Here is an 18817-nt window from a genome sequence, read left to right as displayed (position 1 = left end):
CCTTTATTGTTGATGGAAGATGACAGAGATTGGGGCCCCAAACCTTTTTGGTTTATCAACGCTTGGACTTTGCATCCCAGCTTTTCTAATTTCTTTTCTGTTTGTTGGCAGAATTCTAATTTTGTGGGTTGGGCTGGTTACATAATCCTTCAAAAACTTAAGCACTTAAAGTTGGAACTAAAGATATGGAATTCAGAAGTGTTTGGCAATGTCTCATCTAAGCTCAAAGCTGCAGAAGATGAATTGCATGCACTAGATATCACTGCGGAGGCCAGAGAGCTACTTGCTCCAGAAAAGGGCAGGCACTACAACAAAACTGACTTTTTATGGCACCACATCAACGGCATACAATAAATGCAAGCCGTAAATACTTTTCCAACCACGGCGTATCTATTGTTTAGGCCGTGAATGATAATAACAATAATTTTTTTACGGCTTGCAATGTACGGCGTAAATAATAAACTTTTCTACGACATGCATATGGCGTGCCGTTAATACATTAATTATACACGACGCACATACGCCAATCATGAAAAGTGAATACTTTTCACAACGCACATAATGTCTGTCCTTAAAAATATTGCATTTTTTACGACACACAATTTATGCTGTGAATGATATGACAAAAAAAAAAAAAAAAAAAAAAAAAAAAAGGTGGTAAAACAAAATATTTTAGCGCAAATTACAAAAATTTATTAAAAAATAAAAAGTTAATCAAAATACAAAGGCGAAAAATTGTAATGGTTGCTATTAAGCAAATAAGACAGGGAAAAGAGAGTGTTAGAAAGGGAGACTAGGCAACTTCTCTTCTACCTTGAACGATGCTCTCTCTTCGGTGGCAAGACTCGTTCGGCGGCGGCGGCGGCGATCACAACGGTTCAAAGGGGAAGGGTTTCGTTCTTCTCTTCGCTTCGATCGGGAAAAAATCTCAGTTCGATTCTTGAGGTATGTTCGGATTGACTCAATTTGTACGATTATTTGTTGTTCCCTTCGTCTCTCTCTCTCTCTCTCTCTCTCTCTCTCTCTCTCTTATGGTTCTGCGATGGCGGAGGGGCTGGGAAGGGGTAGGTAGATCGTCGGATTTTGGAGGATAGGCGAGGGGATTACTGAGTTTGGTCCTGGAGGGAGGGATTTCTGTATCAATGTGCAGATACAGAAATGATATATACTGATATATATATTTTTTTTCAATAATTTCTATTGGAAATGTTTCTATTTTAAAATCAAGATGCAAATGATGGGAACTTGAATGGACAGGATTTTTGCACAGAGTCTTGCCTGGCCTCTGAGACCGACCATTTACTTGTAGATACTATTGAAAGCAGGGTGTTGAGTAACATGGAGGGAGAGTCTTCTCTTTCAGAATCCAAGTGGTTAGAACATGATGAATCTTTGGCTGTTTGGGTCAAGGTATATATTAATGTTGTTGCTTTGACTTCTACCTTGTTCTCTTTTATTGTATCATTAGTATAGTGCACATATACAAGTTTGATAGTTCTGGGGCGCTGTTTCTCAATGTGGTTGCCTTGTTGATTGAGGTTTGATTGTACAGATTAGTATGATGGCTGGTGAAGTAGAAATTAAAACTTCACCTGGCTCTGACATATGCTGCATTTAGATGGTCTGAAAACTGGCTAGTTGCCAGAAAATCAGATCAACTCTCGTGTGCATCACCATGTTCTTTGACACCATATTTTATTTTATTTTATGCTTATTTTTCTTGTGCACAGTACTGCTTTAAGCTTTTGCATCTAATTTTACATGATATAACTTATGGATATAATGCTGATTTTGTTTTTGTGTTTTTATCTCTCTGTTTTACCAAAGTATAGTGGAGAGGGAAGTGGCAAGCAGCAATCAAATGTGCAAGGGCACACTGGCCATTGTCGACAGTGAAAGCAAAACCAACTCATGACAGGAAAAAGTATCTTGTGATATTTTTCACGCAAAAGAAATTACTCTTGGGCAGATGTGCTACTTGTCCGTCCAATTAATGAATTTCCAGAGCCCATTGCATATAGGACACACAAAGTTGGAATGAAAATGGTGAAAGATTTGACTCTTGCCCTGTTAGCTTGCTAAATGTTATTGACCAATTACATACCAAGGTGCTCGTTGCTTGTTGCACATTTTTTGATTTATTCTTTTTTCCTGTTCATCTAATTTTGAATCTTACTTTCATGTCCATTCTTAATTGAGATCCTTCAAACTTATTTAGTCTCTGTCAGAGACTGCTCGCAGCGTGATGGTTTGGAAGGAATTTGCAATGGAGGCTTCTCACTGCAAGGGTTATTCTGATCTTGGAAGGATGCTTCTGAAACTTCATAATGTAACTCCCTTTCTGTAGCTAAATGACAGAGAAGTATAAGTACAAAGATGTGTTATTTGTCTGCTTCACATTCCATTTGTTTTTCCAAATTGATAAGATTGATAGGTTATTTTGGAGTCCATCGTCTTTATTTGATTCATTTTTATCACTGGAATATTATAAGGTGTTAAAAGATCATACATAAGGCGTGATATTGTGGAGGAATTTTTATCACTGGAATCTTTATTTGATTTCTTATGTTATATTTTGCAGAGGATGGACTTTGGTGAGAGGTGGAGGTGGAGGTGGATTTGATTTTGCATCTCTAAGGTAGTGAATGGGTTGGTAAGAGGCTTTTTCGAGAGCTCTAGATGGCAAAGGCTTTTTACTTTTGTTAATTATGGAAGCTTTGAGTTAGATGATAGATAGGGCATCTCGTGGTGGATACATAGTGGCTTTGGGGTGGGAGTAAAGGATGGAGCAATGGTGTTTGTTTCCCATTTTCTTTTTGCAAATGACACAATGATTTTTTTGTGGAGCTAATGAGTAAGAGTTGAGATATATAGGTGGTTTTGGTTTTGTTTTATTTTGCCTTTGGTATTCACTGTTTTATTTAGCCTTTGGTATTCACTGGTATTCACTGATTTGGTGTTTATTCTGCCTTAGTGGCTAGATGGTTGCATCCACATATCACTCCTGCTATCTCTTGTTTGTATTTCTGACTGAACTATAGCACTAGCTTTTGAACTTGAGTTTTACAAAATACTAACATGTTGATTGTTGTTTCCTACTATCAATTTCCGCATTATCCTTTCCAACCAGTCATTGGAATGGAATGAGGAACAAACTGAAGAACAAGGGGGAGCTAAATCACCTCCTGTTGTTGCTAATGATCCTTGTGCACAAAGTGCTGAAAAGAAAGAGGATAATCCAGTTAATGGTACTGAAGAAAGTGAATGGGGCAGACTTCTGTGACTAAGGTAAGGAGTAAATTCTTGTGGCGACTTGTTCATAGTTTCATTGAGCATCACTGTTCTAGAATACATTATATGACCCGTATCACTTTAGAATCTGATGTCACATTTATAGCAAGTACAAAACATTCTCAACTATTAACCACTTAATTAACTTAGGCATTCACATATGAGAGGAATAACAAACATGTATATGCAAAATTCAAAGTTATACCTAGGGTACAGACATACCGATGGGCCCAAAAAAAAAAAAAATACAGCTATGCCACCTTAATGCAATAGTAATTGGAATGATTTGAATTGTTGATGAAAGAAAGAAAACAGGCAACATAATGCATTCTAGTGGTTTGTGATGTTCCTAATCCAACTTCTGTGAGAGTGTCCCACTGTAATTTCCTTTCTGGATATTGATTATCATATTGAACCACAGGAGAGTACAATTACCTCATTATGTGTTTTATGTAGCAATTCCTGTACTCCCAGTCAACTGAATCACCTCCTGTTGTATGCTGCTAAATATTTGCTACCTATTTGACAAATAAGTATGCCTTCAATATTGACTGCCCAACAAAAGAGACATATTCTTCAGATTTACGTGAGTTTAATACTTAGTAGGCACAGAATATGCCATATATATCAAATTATGAATGTCTTCAAAAGCAGTGTATATGTGTGTTTAACCTGTGCAAATATGGTAGTTTGAGTGTAGAACTAAAATTGTATACTAAAGAAAATAATAGTTTATTTATTTATGCGTTTTTATTGAGAACCCTTATGAAGATTTAAATGATTTAAAATAAAAATATATTTTAAAATGCTCAATCATGCATTCAACTCAAGTAATTAAATATGTTAAAAATGAAAAGTATAGAAAGTGAAGTGAAATAAAAAAAAAAAATTAAAAATTAATTTACCATATGCATTTGGGTAAGATGAGAATTTAGGAATTTTTTTATTTATTTATAATTATGAAATTACCATGAACTTGTTTACTTGAATTACACATTATTTATCAACTTTGACATCTTCATTAAATCATTCATCATACATCGATCGAATATGAAATATTAGAATGATATATCATGAATGAAGTAGGCTATTATTATTGATTTACGCTTGTTGAGTCATGTTGGTAAACAAATTGTTGGGCCAATAAGCTAAGTAGTGAGAAATGATATTAGAGCTCTGATTGTTTAGAAAGTGAGATCATAAGTTGGTTTATGGGCAGAATTGGGTCACTAATTTAGAAATTAATTAAAAATATTTTGAGTTAAATTTAGCACAAGATTTGATTTGATTTTTTTTTTTTGGATAATAAATTTATCTCCCCGAAAGAGATAAGTAATTGTAAACTCTATGACCTCATTTGAGAAGATAAATTTTTAGCCAAAAAATTATTGTAAATTGTCATGTTATTTTTTTAAAATATTTTTTTCATGGTTTTTGGTAAAAAATTAGTCATGTTTGGTTTAATTTCTGAAATAATTTTTTGAAAAATAAATCAAACAAAGTGAAAGATCAATTCCTAAACAACCTCTGAATCATTTTTTAATTTTGACAAAGGCCTATTTTGGTAACTAAAAAAAAAAAAAAAAAACTTATTGGTTTATTAGTTTATTTAAATTGTATCACTTCTTCACTTTTTTTTAATATATATTTTTTTTAAAAAAGTTAATAGGTTAAAAAGAAAAAAAAAAAACTTTCTAAAATATGCTAAACTCTTTAACTTGATCATTAGAGTTGCTTTGATGTGAAATGTTGTCTCTATCTCTCAAGTATTTCTCAAATATTCAAATGTCTTCTAACCAAATATCTATAATTATCCTGTGCATAGCACAGTGGTTGCGTTTAACCTATACCCCATGGGATGCATAACACACTAATCTAAAGACTAGCCTTTTATATTAATCACATTTAAAATCTGTGATCTAAATGTTTATCATCACATGTTTTATTAATTATTAATCACACTTAAATAATGTGATCTAAATGTTATGAATCATACATAAAAGATGTGATCTAAATATTTATTATCACATTTTGACAAAACTTAAAAAGTGATTAAATAACATACATCACACAAAAAGTGTTATCTATTTATGATTTTGTAATAGTGTGTGAAGTTTTCTTTGTTGTGCAGACAAGAAATGCAACATGGTTAGTTGCTCTAGCTATTGTCGTGGGTTTACATGCCTTGACAAATACATTGGGCACCCTTGTCCCCTGTGATAGGAGCAAGTGGATTTGCTACAGCTACAGCTGCAATTGCTATAGGAACTGTTGTCGGTAGTTTTAGATAATCTCTTAATAGTTGTCGATATGTTTAGTAAGTTAGATATGCATAGTTTTGGATAGTTTAAACTTTTTGTACAGTTTAGAACTTAAGGATATAATTTCTAAATGTTTGGAATGTATAGACAATTGTTGAATGTTTATAATTTATGAATATAGTTTCTTTTTGATGTTTCAAACAATATTTTGGTGGTTGATTGATGTTTGGTGATGCTTATTTGTAATATTTGTTAGATTGTACAAAATTGGTTAAATGGAACCTGCTGAATTTAAAAAAAAAAAAAAAAACTGCATATTCTACGGGAGGCATAAGTTGTTGTATTACATATTTTACGGCGCGCAATCAACGCTGTTATTTGTCTCACCAATTAACAGCGTGCAAAAGTAGTTGTAGAGCAAGTATCAACGACGCATAAAATCTGCCGTTAAATAGTTTTTAACGACGTACTATAGCATATCGTAGAAAAAGTAACAACGACGCACAAAATCTGTCGTTAAATAATTTTTAACGGCGTACAAAGCATGTCGTTAAAAGTGAATGACTTTCCATGACTGGTCATAATATGACGTGCGCCTGCACGTCGTAGAAGGGTTTTTACGGCATGCATTGCGCGCTGTAAAAACCCTTTTTTGTTGTAGAGAGGAGAATGGAGGTTAGAGGTGAATTGTGGAAACTCTATAAGAGGGTAGAATGGTTATGGCATCAGAAATCCAGATTGAATTGGTCACTGCAGGGGGATAAAAACACTAGATATTTTCATGTTTTTGCAAGTTCTAGACAAAGTAGAAATATGATTAACTCCATTCTAGTTAATGGTGTGCCCTACGAGGATCCTAGCAGAGTCAAGCAAGAGGTGCTCCGTCACTTCAGTAATCAATTCATGGAATGTTGGGTGAATAGGCCTGTGTTGGATGGGGACTTCAAAACAATTGAGGGCAACCCTGTATCTCTCCTCTTGGTATCTGGCTTCACGGAAGTAGAGGTTTTGGCAGCCATGAAAGAGAGTAGTGGTAACAAAGCTCTGGGCCCGGATGGATTCAACTTGTTGTGCTATCAAAAATTTTGGAAATTTATGAAGCTTGAGATCATGCAATTTTTTAGAGATTTCCACAGAAACAACAAGCTCACCTATGGCATCAATAGCTCCTTCATTACCCTCGTTCCCAAACTTGCCAATCCCATCAATCTGACTGATTATAGACCCATTAGCTTGGTTTGTTCTCTCTACAAAATTTTGGCAAAAGTTCTTGTGCACAGGATGAAGCTAGTGATGCCCTTAATTATTGGTGACACACAAACAGCTTTTGTAGGTGGTAGGAATGTCATTGATGGGGTGTTTATTGCTAATGAACTAGTTGATGATTGGAAGAAGTCCAAACGACAAGGGCTAATTATCAAATTGAACTTTGAGAAAGCCTTTGATTCTGTAAACTGGGAATTCTTATTCTCCATAATGTCTAGTTTTGGGTTTGGGTCTAAGTGGATCTCTTGGATGAAAGCTTGTATATCTACAACCTGAACCTCCATTCTAGTGAATGGATCACCAACTAGTGAGTTCTCTCCGCAAAGAGGCCTTAGGCAAGGTGATCCATTATCACCTTTCCTATTCAATTTTGTGGCTGAAGGGCTCAACATTCTTCTTACCAAAGCAATTAATCTTGGCATTCTTAAAGGAATATTGGTTGGAGCTAATAAGGTCCATATCCCATCTCCAATTTGCTGATGACTCTATCCTTTTTTGTGAAGTAGATTTGGATTAGATGGTTATAATCAAAAGAATTCTCAGGTGCTTTGAAGTTCTATCCGGTTTTAAGATCAACTATCACAAAAGTGTTGTTTGTGGAGTTGGCGTGGTGGATAAGTCACTACACTCTTTTGCTCACCTCTTGAATTGCAAGGTGCTCGACTTACCTTTGAAATTTTTGGGGCTGCCTCTAGATGCTAACCCTGGGTAGGAAATCAACTTGGAAACCTGTACTTGACTTTGTCAGAGCTAGACTTTCAGGATGGGTGAGGAAAACATTGTCCTTCGCTAGAAGATTAACTCTGATTAAGTCCGTTCTTTCAAGCTTGCCTGTGTACTATCTCTCTCTCTCTTTAGGATGCCTGAAGGTGTGGCTCGTGACTTTGAGAAACTAGAGGCTGCATTCCTGTGGGGTGGTTCTGAATTAAAAAAGAAAATTCATTTGGTCAAATGGCTAGAAGTAACAAAAAGTGTTCCTCAAGGGGGTCCAGCCATTAGGAGGATTAGGGATGTTAACTCTTGCCTGCTCCTCAAATGGTGGTGGAAATTTGGTACTCAAACTAATGCTCTTTGGAGGCAAGTTATATGCAGTAAATATAAGGTAGAGGTTGACTGTTGGCTTCCTCCAGTGAAAACTTCCTATAAACATTTCAGGGTGTGGAAGTGTAATAACCCGACCCTCGTATGTGATTGCATGATATATTTCAGTCAATTATTCTGAGCCTTCAAATACTTAATGTGAAATTTCAGGAGAAATTAAATTTATGTATACAAATGTTATGAATTTAACATGTATCTGTTGGGCAATGAGAGTATTTGTCACACCTAGAATGGGTAAATCAGAAATTGAGAATCTTAGAGACTTGGTATTCTGAAACAGACTTCGTGTTTGGAAACGACATAATTTTTAGGTAATAATAAGCATATTTGCAGAAATTTGATTTGGGAATGATTAAACGATTAATTTTTGTCCTATTCCCTCTTTATATATATATATATATATATGTATGTGTGTGTTCTTTGATCACTTGACAAAACAAAAACAACTTCCTAACTCAATACATGGCTCTGGAGAGAAAAGCTTAGAGGAGAGAAAGGTTGAAGGGTAGAAGGTGGGAAATTGAGAAACTTTAGCACAAGGTATGTAGATGTTATATTAATTAACTCCTACAACTCTCCTTCTTCTTCAATAGTGAGAGATACACTCAAAATATGGCACTTAAGGGTGGAATTGTGGTTCTAAGGGTGTGTAAGAAGTTAATGTGAATGTTTTGACTTAATTTAAAATAGCTATGACTCAATTGAGTTGCTTGACTTTTATTATTTGACATGGCTTTGTGTATGTGTGTCTATATATGTGTGTAAAGTTAGGAATCTCATGAAATGGGGAGTGTTTATGAGTGTGGATTAATGATTTAACTTATATTCAAATAAAGTATGTATTTTGATGCTTGTTCACATGCGTTTGAGCCTTTACATTAGCAATTTATAGTTAAGTTTTGAGGCCCTAAACATATCTGCAAAAGGATGGAATTGTGCAGAATTTTCGGACCTTTTTGTGCAGAATCGCCGCACGTGCGGGGTCCAAGGCCGCACGTGCGGGAGCCCCAGCCGCACGTGCGGGAGTCATGGCCGCACGTGCGGGAAAAATGGCAAATTTTGGAATTCAACAATGCTAAAAAGGCACGTGCGGGCATCATTGCCGCACGTGCGGGAGACTTTGCCGCACGTGCGGGGATCCTAGCCGCACGTGCGGCCCAGGCCGGGAAACACGGTTGCTCCGTTTTGCGTGTTGACTCCTCTAATGTTGTCGAAACCTGCAATTGATATTGTTATGATGTTCGTTAAATTAATCGAAGAAAAATGAGTCAAGAATTGATTTAACAAGAAAGAGAGAAACTAATGTGTATCTTGTGCATGTGTAGGACACGCTTCAAGAGGATCAAGTGCCCTGCCGCAACACAGTGAGTAATAGTATTAGATGTACTTTAATCTCGCTAAGTATTATTGTTATTAACATTGTGCTTAATATATATGCCACGTGGAAAGAAATGTGAGGTTATGAAATTAAGAAACAACGTGAAGTTGTGAAAGTACCAAAAGAACTTGTGAAGTCATAAAATTGAGACCTAGTGTGAACTATGGAAACATCGAAAGAACTTGTGAAATGTGAATCCATGAGGCCGAGAGCCAACTTGTGAAATATGGATTTAAGAGGCTGAGGGCCAAATTGTGAAACTATGATTCTAAGTTATGGAATTATGAAGCCAAGGGCTAAGTTGTGAACGTGTGAACCCATTAGGCCAAGGGCCAATCTATGAGACTGTGAACCGATAAAGTTATTTGGTAAAATTCAGACTCGCTACATGGTCTCCGCATTACTTACACTTTTATATGTATTACAATGTTAATAATGTATCGAAGCACTTAAATACTATTGTTCACTGAGCTTGGCTCACTCTATATTATGTCTATTTCTGTAGGTAACCAAGCTGGAGGTCGGTCCTAGTCGGCCACCGTCACACTTTTGTCAACCTAAGCATAGCCAGGCCCTTGGTCGTAGCCGTTCTTTTATGTAATGTTTTGCTAGATCATGGCGTATACTTTCGTTATTGGCTTAGGGGGTGATGTATATAATATTTTTGTCCTATGCCCAATCTTGGGGCTGGTTCTGTATATGCTTATGTATATATATATATATAAATATCTAGTTCTCCAATGTGTGCTCCTTATATCTATTCGTCTTATACGATATTTGTGATCCTGGCATGATAGTGGTAGCTCAATGGATGTCATACTTTCTTATATTATCTTTGTCAGCAGCGCTTCCGTTCAGGCCCCTATGTTATATATTTATACCAGGTTTAGTGTCTACTTCCGCATAGGTCATGCCCGATCTTTTAAGGGCGGGGTTGGGGCGTGACAGAGTGGTATCAGAGCACGAGTTGCTATCTCACACACGAATCCATTGAGCCTTAGGATGCCTAGAAAAGACTCAGGCATCATGCATGACATCCTAGAACGTATGAGAGATCGATGGCAACGTTTAGTGTTTATTGGTTATACTTGAATGATATGCAGGTTATGGTGAGAACAAGGGCAGAAGATCCAGAAGATGCTACTGCAGCACGGTTAGACCGAATGGAAAGAATGATGATGGAAATGGCGGAGACCTTAAGGCAACAACAGCAACAACCGCAACCGCCACTGCCACCGGTACCTCCACCTGCAGTACAAGATTTCCGTGCTGAGGACCGAACCATTACACTCACAAAGGAGTTTAAAAAGATGAAACCACCGTCATTTAAGGGAGGAATAGAGCCGATGAAAGCTGAAGCATGGGTGCTGGGAATAGAGAAATTGTTCGAAGTATTTCCATGTACTGAAGTCCAGAAAGTGCAACTTGCCGCCTTTACTCTTGAAGACGAGGCGCGAAGATGGTGGATGCTCACGAGAACGGTGCATCAGGGCTTAACATGGGATGGATTTTTGGAGTTGTTCTATGATAAGTACTTTCCCCAAAGTATGAGGGATAAAAAGGTGACTGAATTTGAGACCCTTAGACAAGGAAGTAAGACTGTTGCTGAATATGAAGCCCAATTTGCAGAACTAGCTCGGTTTGCGCCTCATATGGTGGATACGTACTATAAGAAGGCACGGAAATTTGAAGGGGGATTACGGAGTGCTATTTTAGACCGGGTCAATATGTTAAAGCTACCTACATATGTTGATGTACTAGAAAGGGCCGTTATAGCAGAAGGAAATCTTATTATACAGAATCGGATTTCCGAGTGGAAAGGGAAGAGGCAGAACAATCAATGGTCAAAGGGAGCAGTTACGCCACCACATAAGAAGCTTAATTCAGGGAACTCTAGCACCACCACCCCTGTTCAAAACTCCAGTCCTGTGTGTCCAGACTGTGGAAGGCTGCACCGTGGGACTTGCCACTGGAAGACTGGAGCTTGTTTTAAGTGTGGTAAAACGGGTCATTTGGTAAGGGATTGCCCACAGTGGACTCAACAAAAAGGCACTAGGACTGCCACTAGTTCCGCGGGATCTACACCAACCCCTAACGCAAAGGCAGCCGTTAAATCTACGAATAATCAAGATACTGCAAGGCAAGGTAGGGTGTTTGCATTGGTTCCAGGTGATGTACAAAACGCGGCAACAGTGGTGTCAGGTACATTTATTGTTCGTGGTCATTCTGCGCATGTATTGTTTGATTCTGGCTCCACCCACTCTTTTGTGTCGAAATTATTTGCTCCTAATTTAGATAAAACTGAGGAGAATTTGTCTTATATGTTGTGTGTGTCTTCTCCTTTGGGAGATTCTATGCTCTGTGCTTCTGTGTACTTAGCTTGTGAACTTCAACTTGGGGATATTCGGGTGTATGCTAACCTATTACCTCTCGACATGACCTATTTTGATGTTATTCTGGGAATGGATTGGCTGAGTGATTATGGTGCAATTATAAACTGCTTGACTAAGCAAATCAATTTCTACCCTCCGGGCCAAGCAGAGTCTATTGTTCAGGGTCAGGAAGTAACTTCGCCACCTTATCTGATTTCGGCAATAAAGGCTTGTAAGTTAATTCAAAAAGGGTGTCGGGGGTATTTATGTAGTATTTTGGAAGGGCAAGTGATGAATGGGGATGTTGATATGATTCCAGTTGTTCGTGAATTTCCGGATGTCTTTCCCGAAGAATTGCCAGGGCAACTGATAGACCGCGAAATTGAGTTTATAATTGATGTGGCGCCGGGAACTCAACCTATCTCCAAGACCCCGTATCGGATGTCACCAGCTGAAATGAAAGAATTAAAGGTTCAATTACAGGATTTACTCGATAAGGGATTCATCCTTTCGAGTGTATCTCCTTGGGGTGCGCCGGTTTTATTTGTGAAAAAGAAGGATGGCACACTTCGACTATGCATTGATTATAGAGAACTTAATAAGGTAACAATCAAAAACAAGTACCCCTTACCACGGATTGACGATTTATTTGACCAATTACAAGGGGCACAAGTTTTTTCAAAAATTGATCTACGGTCTGGGTACCATCAAGTAAAGATTAAAGCTGATGATGTGGAGAAGACAGCTTTTCGCACTCGGTATGGTCATTACGAATTTCTAGTTATGCCCTTTGGAGTTACTAATGCGCCGGCGGCATTTATGGATCTAATGAATCGTGTCTTTAAACCGTTCCTGGATGAGTTTGTGGTGGTCTTTATCGACGATATTCTTATTTACTCAAAAAGTGCAGAAGCCCATGAGGATCATCTCCGCCTAATCCGTCAAACACTCCGGGAGAAGAAATTGTATGCAAAGTTTAAGAAATGTGAATTCTGGCTACAGGAGGTGGCATTTCTGGGGCATGTAGTAACAAAGGAAGGAGTCTCCATTGATCCGCAAAAAATTAAGGCGATTGTGAATTGGCCAACTCCTACCAATGTAACCGAGGTGTGTAGTTTCATGGGACTGGCCGGATATTACAGGAGGTTTGTTCAAAATTTCTCCAAGATCGCCGTGCCGCTTACACAATTGACTCGAAAGGGAGTTGTATTTGAATGGTCAGAAGAGCGGGAATCTGCTTTCCAAGAATTGAAAACAAAGTTGACTACAGCACCAGTTCTGGCCTTACCATCTGGTACCGAAGGGTTTATCATTTACAGTGATGCTTCACACAAAGGGCTTGGTTGTGTACTTATGCAAAATGGACGAGTTATCGCTTATGCCTCTCGACAATTGAAACCCCACGAGAAGAATTATCCCACACACGACCTTGAGCTAGCGGCAGTGGTTTTTGCTTTGAAGATATGGTGGCATTATCTCTATGGCACGACCTGCGAAGTCTACACTGATCACAAAAGTCTCAAGTACCTCTTTACCCAAAAGGAATTGAATATACGACAGCGGCGATGGTTAGAGTTGATTAAAGATTATGACTTACAGATTCATTACCATCCTGGAAAAGCCAACACAATTGCGGATGCCCTTAGTCGGAAGAATATGGGAAATTTGGCAAACCTATTGACGGGGGAAAAGGAGTTGAGGGTTGAATTGGATAAAATGAATGTGGACTTTGTGGTACGTGGACAGGAGGCAGTACTAGCAGCAACAATGGCTCAACCGACTTTATTGGAAGAAATCAAGTTACATCAAATGGAGGATGACACTCTAAGAAAGATATGTGATGAATTAGAGACAAAACCAAGACCGGGGTTCAACTTTATGGATACGGTGCTTAAGTTTCAAAACCGAATGTGCGTCCCAAATGTGTTAGAGCTTAGACGAAAATTGATGGAAGAAGCGCATGCCTCGAAATTTTCAATACATCCGGGAAGTACTAAGATGTACCGGGATTTGAAGCAAAATTTTTGGTGGCCAAGTATGAAAAAAGAGATTGCGGAATTCTTTTCTAAGTGTTTGCAATGCCAGCAAGTAAAAGCAAAACATTAGAGACCAGCAGGCTTACTACAGCCCCTTCCGATTCCGGAATGGAAGTGGGAACACCTGACCATGGATTTTGTTGTGGGGTTACCACGAAGTCCTCGAGGCATGAATTCGATATGGGTCATTGTAGATCGGCTAACAAAGTCTGCTCACTTTTTGCCAGTGAAAACTCAATATAATGCAGATAAGCTTGCAGTGATTTATGTAAACGAAATTGTAAGGCTTCACGGTGTTCCGGTGTCAATTGTGTCAGATAGGGATCCCAAATTTGTTTCGAGATTTTGGCAAAGTCTACAAGAAGCTATGGGTACGGAACTTAAGTTCAGTACAGCTTTTCACCCTCAGACTGACGGTCAATCCGAGAGAACGATACAGACTCTAGAAGATATGCTTCGAATGTGTGCGCTAGATTTTCAGGAAAGCTGGGAAACACATCTACCATTGATAGAGTTTGCATACAACAATAGTTACCATTCGAGTATTGAAATGGCACCTTATGAAGCCCTATATGGAAGACCGTGTCGTTCCCCTGTATGTTGGGCTGAAGTTGGGGATAGAGCATTACTAGGACCTGAAATTGTGCAATTGACAACCGAAAAGGTTAAACTTATCCGGGAAAGATTGAAAACAGCTCAAAGCGGACAGAAAAGTTATGCGGATAACCGACGAAGGAATTTGGAATTTGTAGTGGATAGTTATGTGTTCGTGAAAGTCACCCCATTGAAAGGACATCCGAGATTTGGGAAAAAGGGTAAGTTAACACCCCGGTATATTGGTCCCTTCCAAATTCTGGAAAGAGTGGGCCCGGTAGCTTACCGCGTGGCTCTTCCACCGAACATGAGCCAAGTACACAATGTGTTTCATGTCTCTATGCTTCGAGGATACTTACCAGATCCATCTCATATCATAGATTACCACCAAATTGTGTTGGATGATAAGCTAAGCTATGAAGAGAAACCACTTCGAATTCTGGATCGACAAGTGAAACAATTACGTAATCGAGAAATTCCAATGGTAAAAGTGGAGTGGCAAGAACATTATGGGATCAAGGCAACTTGGGAAAAAGAAGAAGAAATGCAACATCAATATCCGCATCTGTTTTCGTTTTGAGGTAAAGCAAGTTTGAGGGACCAAACTTATTTAAGGGGGGGGGGGGAGAGTGTAATAACCCGACCCTCGTATGTGATTGCGTGATATATTTCAGTCAATTATTCTGAGCCTTCAAATACTTAATGTGAAATTTCAGGAGAAATTAAATTTATGTATACAAATGTTATGAATTTAACATGTATCTGTTGGGCAATGAGAGTATTTGTCACACCTAGAATGGGTAAATCAGAAATTGAGAATCTTAGAGACTTGATAATCTGAAACAGACTTCGTATTTCGAAACGGCATAATTTTTAGGTAATAATAAACATATTTGTAGAAATTTGATTTGGGAATGATTAAACGATTAATTTTTGTCCTATTCCCTCTTTATATATATATATATATATATGTATGTGTGTGTTCTTTGATCACTTGACAAAACAAAAACAACTTCCTAACTCAATACATGGCTCTGGAGAGAAAAGCTTAGAGGAGAGAAAGGTTGAAGGGTAGAAGGTGGGAAATTGAGAAACTTTAGCACAAGGTATGTAGATGTTATATTAATTAACTCCTACAACTCTCCTTCTTCAATAGTGAGAGATATACTCAAAATCATGGCACTTAAGGGTGGAATTGTGGTTTTAAGGGTGTGTAAGAAGTTAATGTGAATGTTTTGACTTAATTTAAAATAGCTATGACTCAATTGAGTTGCTTGACTTTTATTATTTGACATGGCTTTGTGTATGTGTGTCTATGTATGTGTGTAAAGTTAGGAATCTCATGAAATGGGGAGTGTTTATGAGAGTGGATTAATGATTTAACTTATATTCAAATAAAGTATGTATTTTGATGCTTGTTCACATGCGTTTGAGCCTTTACATTAGCAATTTATAGTTAAGTTTTGAGGCCCTAAACATAGCTGCAAAAGGATGGAATTGTGCAGAATTTTCGGACCTTTTTGTGCAGAATCGCCGCACGTGCGGGGTCCAAGGCCGCACGTGCGGGAGTCATGGCCGCACGTGCGGGAAAAATGGCAAATTTTGGAATTCAACACTGCTAAAAAGGCACGTGCGGGCATCACTGCCGCACGTGCGGGGATCCTAGCCGCACGTGCGGCCCAGGCTGGGAAACACGGGTTGCTCCGTTTTGCGTGTTGACTCCTCTAACGTTGTCGAAACCTGCAATTGATATTGTTATGATGTTCGTTAAATTAATCGAAGAAAAATGAGTCAAGAATTGATTTAACAAGAAAGAGAGAAACTAATGTGTATCTTGTGCATGTGTAGGACACGCTTCAAGAGGATCAAGTGCCCTGCCGCAACACAGTGAGTAATAGTATTAGATGTACTTTAATCTCGCTAAGTATTATTGTTATTAACATTGTGCTTGATATATATGCCACGTGGAAAGAAATGTGACGTTATGAAATTAAGAAACAGTGTGAAGTTGTGAAAGTACCAAAAGAACTTGTGAAGTCATAAAATTGAGACCTAGTGTGAACTATGGAAACATCGAAAGAACTTGTGAAATGTGAATCCATGAGGCCAAGAGCCAACTTGTGAAATATGGATTTAAGAGGCCGAGGGCCAAATTGTGAAACTATGATTCTAAGTTATGGAATTATGAAGCCAAGGGCTAAGTTGTGAACGTGTGAACCCATTAGGCCAAGGGCCAATCTATGAGACTGTGAACCGATAAAGTTATTTGGTAAAATTCAGACTCACTACATGGTCTCCGCATTACTTACACTTTTATATGTATTATAATGTTAATAATGTATCGAAGCACTTAAATACTATTGTTCACTGAGCCTGGCTCACTCTATGTTATGTCTATTTCTGTAGGTAACCAAGCTGGAGGTCGGTCCTAGCCGGCCACCGTCACACTTTTGTCAACCTAAGCATAGCCAGGCCCTTGGTCGCAGCCGTTTTTTTATGTAATGTTTTGCTAGATCATGGCGTATACTTTCGTTATTGGCTTAAGGGGTGATGTATATAATATTTTTGTCCTGTGCCCAATCTTGGGGCTGGTTCTGTATATGCTTATGTATATATATATATATATATATATAAATATCTAGTTCTCAAATTTGTGCTCCTTATATCTATTCGTCTTATACGATATTTGTGATCCTGGCATGATAGTGGTAGCCAATGGATGTCATACTTTCTTATATTATCTTTGTCAGCAGCGCTTCCGTTCAGGCCCCTATTTTATATATTTATACCAGGTTTAGTGTCTACTTCCGCACAGGTCATGCCCGATCTTTTAGGGGCGGGGTTAGGACGTGACAGGAAGGATATCATGTTCATAGGGGTTCAGAGTAGAATCATTTTTAACTACTTCTTAGATAATTGCCTAATTAAGGTGGGTGATGGCCTCAGGGTCAAATTTTGGCATGATAAGTGGTGTGGTGCCACCTCCCTTAAGAACAAGTTTCTTACTCTTTTCACCCTCTCTTCTACCACGCCTGGTTCCTTTCACTTTTTTTATGCAATGAAATCTAGCTCCAATGGTTGGAATCTCCTATATAGAAGACCATTATATGCTTGGGAGTTGGCGGATGAAGCTAGACTGTTTGATTTGATAGTCTGGCTTGGGCTGCTGGTTCTGGTATGTTCATTGTGTCCTCCTTATACTCCTTTAGTACGTCTCTTCTTGGGCCTCCACTAGTTCTAAGCAAGTTTATTTGTAACCACATTGTAGACGTCCTCGAACGTCCCGGGAGGGAATCCCGTTTTGTTCATTCGAGCTCACTACAGTTCAGGACTCAATGTCACGGTCCTGTATCTAATCTCGCAGAGTGCAATGCAAGACCGATGAATCATCAAAGAGTCCAAATCCGACAAATCGTTTTTGAAAAACTGATTTTTAGAAAGAAGTGCCAAACATGGACTGCTTTGCCAGATACAGAGTCGCCACCTAAATATTTTTTTTTGGAAAAATTTAGGAAACCCTGACTCATTGCCTAATGCTACGCGTCCGTCATCACCAAAGTTGCCTTGGCTCGGGAACTTGGGTACGATTGGGGAAGGTCAGCTATGAGCACCCCCGCTCGCCCGATCAAAGATCGGCCACTACTAAACATGATATCTTGTTTTTTTGAAAATACATGCGTTCTTATTTCTGTTAATTAGCTAATCTTTACTACGTGATGCGCACAGCAAAACAAGTATAGACTAGATCGCCTAATTTGGGACAAAGCATTGCATATCCGTTTGTTTGGAAATGTTTTGAAGTTTGCTACTCGCAAGTAGGCTAAAACACAGATTCCAATGAATTGTTCCAATTCAAGCAATCCAACCTTCACCCACAGGCATTCAGGCAGTTATATCACATAAGTAATTAGCCTCATGGCAAGCATGCTGTCATGTTAACATTCACATACATGCAAGATGCTAAAGCATAAACACTCACAGTGTACTCCGAGCCAAAACAAGAAACTAGTTAGTAATCATGTATGATCCTAGTTCATGTTAGCAATGGCTAATGCAACGCATGCAAAATGCAACTAAGATAGGCTCGGCTACCCTAAGAATGACATGTGAAATGCGACAACTCGATACATGTATTCAAGTTGGAATTGAAATACTATGCAATTAGTATGATGTGCCGAGCCAGGTGCGTGCAATACGAATGAATGTATACAAACATGCTATCATAAGTATGCTAATTGAAATGTGCTCTAAGACTAACCATTAAAAGAAGGTAAGTAAAAGGGAGAAAGACGTGGGTTTGGAAGACATGCATCACACACACGCACGCTTATTACAAATTCGCCCTCTCGAGGGAGGGACCGAAAGAATAATACAAATTTAACTAACTAATAAGCTAATTAAATAATTACAAAACCGCTTAACTAATTGACAAATTGATTAAGCTAAGAAATCAGTGAAGAGGCCTCGGGAAGAGGGATGAATGCATGTATGCTTGGCTTTGCTTGGAAATCCGTCGCC

General features: G+C 38.4%; 1 protein-coding gene and 1 non-coding gene across 7 annotated transcripts; both read left to right on the top strand.

Annotated features, from left to right (window-relative positions):
• Positions 1–745: 745 nt before the first annotated feature.
• Positions 746–9955, top strand: LOC114256182 (uncharacterized). 6 transcript variants are annotated; one of them, XR_014329704.1, is made up of 7 exons: positions 746–945; positions 1258–1410; positions 1828–2108; positions 2219–2329; positions 2582–3288; positions 9245–9283; positions 9803–9955. It is a non-coding gene; the product is annotated as an uncharacterized LOC114256182 (transcript). The 6 variants fall into 6 exon arrangements; XR_014329707.1 differs by lacking the exons at positions 9245–9283; positions 9803–9955 and adding an exon at positions 5423–5756 and having other exon boundaries at positions 747–945; positions 2582–2653; positions 3131–3288; XR_014329703.1 differs by lacking the exons at positions 9245–9283; positions 9803–9955 and adding an exon at positions 5423–5756 and having other exon boundaries at positions 747–945.
• A 400-nt stretch (positions 9956–10355) lies between these two features.
• LOC145791503 (uncharacterized) lies at positions 10356–14879 on the top strand. Its single transcript, XM_082871858.1, has 3 exons — positions 10356–13659; positions 13954–14076; positions 14317–14879. Exons 1-3 carry the CDS (start codon positions 10356–10358, stop codon positions 14877–14879), a joined length of 3990 nt encoding a protein of 1329 aa, XP_082727984.1.
• Positions 14880–18817: the final 3938 nt, after the last annotated feature.

This window comes from Camellia sinensis, chromosome 5, assembly GCF_055761805.1.
Source record: "Camellia sinensis isolate YWXY chromosome 5, ASM5576180v1, whole genome shotgun sequence".
Lineage (NCBI taxonomy): Eukaryota > Viridiplantae > Streptophyta > Magnoliopsida > Ericales > Theaceae > Camellia > Camellia sinensis.
The sequence above is the reverse complement of the archived record's forward strand: the minus strand, read 5'-3'. Positions and strand labels throughout refer to the sequence as shown.

Coding starts and splice junctions, on each gene's coding strand:
- LOC145791503 (XM_082871858.1), top strand. CDS start 10,356: ATGGCAACGTTTAGTGTTTATTGGTTATACTTGAATGATATGCAGGTT. Junction 13,660..13,953: donor ATTTTCAATACATCCGGGAA/GTACTAAGATGT, acceptor AATATAATGCAG/ATAAGCTTGCAGTGATTTAT. Junction 14,077..14,316: donor AAGTCTACAAGAAGCTATGG/GTACGGAACTTA, acceptor GTTGGGCTGAAG/TTGGGGATAGAGCATTACTA.